The 7,347-nt window shown below is 34.9% G+C and overlaps 1 protein-coding gene across 7 annotated transcripts in view; it reads left to right on the forward strand.

Annotated features, from left to right (window-relative positions):
* LOC139985056 (uncharacterized) overlaps positions 1–4,758 on the forward strand; it is a 26,204-nt gene extending 21,446 nt beyond the window's left edge. For 6 of the 7 annotated variants that reach the window (XM_071999241.1, XM_071999244.1, XM_071999238.1 and 3 more), the window contains 2 exons: positions 187–323; positions 816–4,758. In XM_071999241.1, the coding sequence (XP_071855342.1) occupies positions 187–323; positions 816–2,032 (1,354 nt within the window). In that variant the 3' untranslated portion in view covers positions 2,033–4,758. The remainder of the gene's footprint in view (positions 1–186; positions 324–815) is intronic. The other variant, XM_071999239.1, reaches the window with a different exon arrangement.
* Positions 4,759–7,347: the final 2,589 nt, after the last annotated feature.

Genomic DNA, 7,347 nt, shown 5'->3' on the forward strand with positions numbered 1-7,347 from the left:
ACATATACATATGCATATACATATACATTTACATATACTTAAACATGTGCATGTACAAATACATATACACGTACATGTACATTTACAGACACACATATACATACATACACACATACATATTCTGCAATCTATATCTTTACATATAGGGTTTAATAATAGTAATGTAACTTTCTTTGTTTTCTGCAGGTCAGGCAGTATCGTCGTTCATTTCTCTCTGTTCTTTAACCAAGACGATGACGTCATGAGACGAGTTGTAACTGAGTTAGCGCAAGAACTCACTGACAACCTACCAGACAATATCTCAGATGTGAAACTGGGGGAAGGTATGGCATAGTAATGTTATAATTATTGTTACGTCACTCTATGAAACAGGAAACAGAAGCAACTTCAAGAACCATTGTCTGAAACCAAAACCAATCCTGATAAACCAATTCACAACTATATACATATACATGTGCATAAACGTACACAGATGCATGTACACACATAAACATATACACACACGCATACATGTTCATACACACACACACAAATACATACATTAGCATATACACATACGTATGGATGATATTTAGTAAGCTATATATATATATATGTATATATATATATATATAAATATATATATATATATATATATATATATATATATATATATATATGTATATATATATATATATATATAAATATATATATATATATATATATATATATATATATATATATATATATATATATATATAAATCCTTTAATAAAGTCAAATGGTTTCTATAATCTTGAAAACATGCTTTTCCTCTTTCTGTAATTTGTTCCACAGTTCGGTTAATTTCCATAGAAGAGGCCAAACAACCAATACAACAGGTCAATTTTCCTGCGGTTACCGAATCTCCAACACGGACTACCATTGATCAGAACTCCAATAGTCCATCAATGTTCACCAGTCCATCAATGTCCAACAGTACATCAATGTCCAACAGTCCATCAATGTCCAACAGTTCACCAATGTTCACCAGTCCATCAATGGCCAACAGTACATCAATGGCCAACAGTTCATCAATGTTCACCAGTCCATCAATGGCCAACAGTACATCAATGTCCAACAGTACGTCAATTGCCAACAGTACATCAATGTCCAACAGTTCATCAATGTTCACCAGTCCATCAATGTCCAACAGTACATCAATGGCCAACAGTCCATCAATGTCCAACAGTTCATCAATGTTCACCAGTCCATCAATGTCCAATAGTTCATCAGTTTTCACCAGTCCATCAATGTCCAACAGTACATCAATGGCCAACAGTCCATCAATGTCCAACAGTTCATCAATGTTCACCAGTCCATCAATGTCCAATAGTTCATCAGTTTTCACCAGTCCATCAATGTCCAACAGTTCACCAATGTTCACCAGTCCATCAATGGCCAACAGTACATCAATGGCCAACAGTTCATCAATGTTCACCAGTCCATCAATGGCCAACAGTACATCAATGTCCAACAGTACGTCAATTGCCAACAGTACATCAATGTCCAACAGTTCATCAATGTTCACCAGTCCATCAATGTCCAACAGTACATCAATGGCCAACAGTCCATCAATGTCCAACAGTTCATCAATGTTCACCAGTCCATCAATGTCCAATAGTTCATCAGTTTTCACCAGTCCATCAATGTCCAACAGTACATCAATGGCCAACAGTCCATCAATGTCCAACAGTTCATCAATGTTCACCAGTCCATCAATGTCCAACAGTACATCAATGGCCAACAGTCCATCAATGTCCAACAGTTCATCAATGTTCACCAGTCCATCAATGTCCAATAGTTCATCAGTTTTCACCAGTCCATCAATGTCCAATAGTACATCAATGGCCAACAGTCCATCAATGTCCAACAGTTCATCAATGTTCACCAGTCCATCAATGTCCAATAGTTCATCAGTTTTCACCAGTCCATCAATGTCCAACAGTACATCAATGGCCAACAGTACATCAATGGCCAACAGTACATCTATGTCCAACAATCCATCAATGTAAAACAGTCCATCAAAGTCATCGTCTGAGTCTCCGGATGCTACCTACACAGTAATGATCACTTCATTTGCTCCCGAAACTATATCCTAGAGCTTAGCTATACTTACAATGAGTCAACCACTCATTGTAATCACCACCATCGTCAGTTCAGTCTTTCCAAAGACATCTTCCTGAAACATCTCGCTCCCCCTCCCGAAAACACCCACCATCCCCCTACTCCCTAAGTATGGTAGCTATAGAACTCATGTTCCATCTTTCACAAGCATGTTACCACCGCTTCGAAGGTTGCCCTTCCTATGCCCCCCCCCCCACCCACCCCAACACCTTGTTAACTAATTTAACACTGTTGTTTATGTTTAACACTAGACGCTTTGCAATATAAACTGACTTTACTAGCAACAATTTATGCTTTCTATAAAATCATTCAGGTAATAGTAAAGTTCTATATCTTTTCCGGTTCTCAAGACAGGCCGAAAGAATTACTCCCTTTGTTACTCCCTCAAAATCTCCCTCAAAATTTCATAAACTCACCCAAAATATGTTACATTTTACTTTAAATAAAAAAACAGACCCCCCTGTTGTTAACTTGTTATTAGGGGAGGGGTAAAGTGAGGGGCATAACAGTCTTAACATTTACCAATGAGTATTGTCTTACTCTATATTGCGGAACTGATCTAATAGTCTGGGTACTAGACTACATAGTCCAGCCGCTTTATTTTATGGACCGCATATCTAGGATCATTTCATTTGGTATTGGAATACAAACTCGAAAGATAGTAGAAGTGCCGTTTAAAGTCATGCTTAAAATTACGACGTTCGAACAATGTTCCGTTAGCGTCCTCCCATTATTTTAAAAATGCCAGCAGAAAATCAGTAATTTTACATGAACAGGAATTTACATAAAGACGCAAGAACGAAAAATTCACATGATAATGACAGGCTCGCCCACGATTGGTTAAAGCATATCATCTAGTTGTTTGTAATCTCTCACATAGCAGTTAATAAACACATTGCGTGATAATGAAATGCACATTGTGGAGATACATAATAATGAAAACTTTGATAAATATCAGGAGGGTGAAAAAACATTTAAGCAAGTAGTGAGAACAAAAATGTTTTTTTTTCCCGATTCACAAGTTTTAATATCTTTTTCTTTTCATCTTGTTTATTATTATTTTCCTTTTTTTTTAAACAGAGATTTCAATAATTATATTCATCTAATCTGCTAGATATATGATCACATTTACTATTGATGAAATATCGATCCACCTATATATGTAAATAAGCTTAATAAATATTCATAAGTTAACGGACGTGACCACCAAGTTGGGACATTTTTTCTTCTATACTGTGCTATAATATTCCGCATCAGAGCACTCGTAAATGTCAGAATGAATATTATGTTTTCATCGAGATACATGATAGGAACTGTTTGTACTGTCAGTAAGAGTGCTTTGAAGCATGATATGGAAGAACAGTTTAGAGAGGTATTAGCATTAGGCAACAATTGTCCCAACTGGCCGCACATGACAGACAAAGAACATGTACAATGGACTGATACGGACAAGTTACATTTTTCCCAAAACAACAGTCGTTTTGAAGAGAAACAAATCACGCGCAAAGTTGATTTTAAGCAGAAATGTTGTTCAAATCTATTTCCAGATCTTTTTATTGGATTGCTTGCATGGAACGCCAACTGTGAAATAATTGGATGAAACTTGTCCGTCTGACGGACGTTTGGGCGTTTATTCGATCAATTTAACTATTCATGCGTTCTATTAGATTGGAAACTAAGCTCTTCTAAAACGCAAATCTGACAGAATGAAAAAAAAAACAAAACGGATGATCGCTAAAAAGGTTTGCAAATGTTGAATTATTGCCCAATCGGCCGTCGATAAGGTCATTATTTGCTTCTATTCTTAAACAGTGGTACGATGCGGTTGGAGGGAAAAAAATAAAATCATCGTCATTTTAACTTTTTTTATTATTTTAAAAATATAACAATAAAAAAAAGAATGATGGTAAAGCATAAAAAATATTTCTTGGATGGGAGCGGACTGCGAACATATTATGTTATAGGCAATATAAACTGTGCAACTGTGAAAATTGATCAAATTTAAATTCAATAACCATATTCTTTTCCCTCTCCATGTTCATTCCAAAATATGTTGTACAATGTTATTTACTTCATGTCTAAGACAGTTGTCTTTTTCGCCCATAAAAGGCACAAATAACCAAACAAAATTACCCATTTGTGTAAAGTACAATTTTCATTGGATGGAGAGTAAGCCACACCAACCTACTGCCAATAAAGGCCAAGCTGCCTTATACTTCTATTCAGGTGTATTTGGTATATGCCAGGGGTCCTCAATAGGGCTACCCATCGGCCAAATCCGACCAGCGAAAGATTGTAAACCGAGGAAAAAAAGAAAGCGGTGCTCACCCTTGCAGTAATTGGGTTAGCGGGACCGTTAGTATACTGTAATGTTTAGCTGCCTTCTGGCCTCCCGCCCTCTCCTGTTCATTACCATGCAATATAGGTGTAAGTCATATTTTGGGTTCTGTCTGACTAAAACCAACTTTGTTTTTCTGGCCCTCGAAGAAAATTTGGCTTTCGAATGATTGGTGGAATGAATTTTTTCTTCAAATGTCTAAACATATATATATATATATTATTTTTGGCCATATATTTTTTTAATGGATTAAAAATGAGAAAAAAAAAAAAAAAACATGTGTAAGAACTCAGAACTTGTCACAAAATGTGAGTTGTAAATTTAGTGTCCGATTAACAGAAGCAAACACATCTGCACAATTTAACCAGACTGTTCTTTATAAGCTAACAAGTTATAAAATATTTCAATTTGTAAAAAGATAACACAAGATGATGACTTAATTATTTTCTTCATGGCTCGTATAATGCTGTATACCATACATAATTTTGTATATATTAATTTCACTTTGTATAGCCTATTTGGCATTTTCATTGAAATCTTTTTTGGTCACATATTTTCCTTGATTTAAACACGACGGTAAATTCCACTACTAAATGATAATAATACTATTTTTCTTCCTTTTTTGTCGATTCACTTTTTATCGTAATATTTTTAATTCATTTGATCCAACTAGACTTGAGTATCTCTTTTCAACGACATCATAGCTGGGAGGCGGAGGGGGGGGGGGATTCCCAAATTCTTAGTTCCGGTCGCCGTATGATGACGTCATTACAGTACAAACCAATCAAGCTCAAGGTGACAGTTACTTTGCAGTCGCGATACAAAATACAAAATACAAAATAATGAAATAAACCAATTCAGATAAGAAGATACATATCCTATTATAGCCGACAATGTCAAAGGTCATTTAAGAACTAACCTAGCACCTAATGTTACAAATAAAAGCCACCATTTACAGATCTTTCATCAGTGATGTGAGACTTAATTAATACGAAAGATCCAATCGATTTGTTTACGTTTACATTCAGTAGCGGATTTGAAGTTCGAGGCATTAAAATACATTTTATATATATATACATATATAAATATACACATAACATAACATAATATTTCCACATTTCAGAAGTGATCAATGGTGCACCGTTGTTAAAATGATGAAACTGGCCAAGTCGTACGTCGTGTCAAATGTTTAACCAGACTATAGTATTTTCGTATAGTCACTTGCCCTTATGGGGTGTTGTTGTCAGAGATTTGGGGGTATATATATATATATATATATATATATATATATATATATATATATATATATATATATATATATATATATATATATATATATACATACATATATATATATATATATATATATATATATATATATATATATATATATATATATATATATATGATACATGTCACGGAACAATCAAGACAAGACAATAAGGTCCCGTCTTTCGCCCACCCACACCTTACCCTTGAAATGTGGAAATAATATATTATATCAGTTTCGAGTATGGTTGGTGTTATTTTTAGGTATAACGCCCACAAACATTGACTCTAAACACCTTTAAAGTACCTTTCAACGGAGCCTTTGATGTGTCATTGAGATATGTATTGGTAATGATCAATTATATTAAAACGTTAGAAGAGCCATAACTAGGTATATTCATCCATATGTCTCTTTCTCTGATATACCATCTATAGCCACGTGACGTGATTACGCATTTCATTCCCGTCTTCATTTAATGGATTGCAATTAAGCGTTACCTTAATTTATGGGTACATGCCTTTGCCGCAAGTGCATTAATGAGTCAAAAAGGCATAAAGACGACACAAAAGACCAGAAGATCAAATTAATTACATTTCCAGCATATTTTGTTTTCTTTCCAAGCTGCTGTGGACGGAAATTGTGTAATGACTATAACCTCAGCGATTCTGTTATATCGATCGCCGAGGAAATATCTTGCACGGGCTGATTTTTTCTCTCTCTAATTGTCACGGTCTCGAAACGTGATTACTTCGATGAAGTTGTTAATGAAATTGCTATAGAAGATCCCATTAGTAAACAAATTAAAGATCAAAAGTCTCGATTGCGTAACTATATATTTATATATATATATATATATATGCCTATACATATATATATATATATTTATATATATATATATATATATATATATATATATATATAGGCCTATACAAATAAATATATATATACATATATATATATATTTATTTATTTATTTGTATAGGCCTATATATATATAGGCCTATACATATATAAGCCTATACATATGAATATAGTAATAACAACTCTGTGTTCTTATTTGCTGGTAGGTCTGCTACCATTTAGGAAGATTATCCATTGTCCATTATACTATAGTACTTAACATGGGTTGATGTATTGATATACAGCATGAACACAAGTCTACGCAATATGACGCGTTGCACATATCGGTGCTAAGTACGTCAATGCTACGACACGTTGAGATGAAATTTATTGTAGCAGCTCAGTGGATGGAAGTTTCATACCAATGTGTTTCTCAATGATTCAGTTTAGACTTTGGGGTTAAGTTCAGTATTCATTACAATATGTCCATAGTGTAGAACAGAGGTAGAGAAAGGGAAATTTGACCTCACCCCCCCCCCCTCACTCTCTCTCACTCACCTCCATTTGCTGATTCGTTTTGTGTATGGGTGCGCTTGCTTGGTGGGTGGCGGTTGGTTAGTTGTTGCTTGGTGAGTGGGTGGGTGGTGGGGATGGGTGAGTGTGTGGGGTGAGCGAGACTGCCTGCTTTGAGAATTTGATGTCAACTTTAGATAACATATAGCTGTTCCCGCTTTTGAACTCTGGAAGCTCTTCGT

This window comes from Apostichopus japonicus, chromosome 17 (genome assembly GCF_037975245.1).
Source record: "Apostichopus japonicus isolate 1M-3 chromosome 17, ASM3797524v1, whole genome shotgun sequence".
NCBI lineage: Eukaryota > Metazoa > Echinodermata > Holothuroidea > Aspidochirotida > Stichopodidae > Apostichopus > Apostichopus japonicus.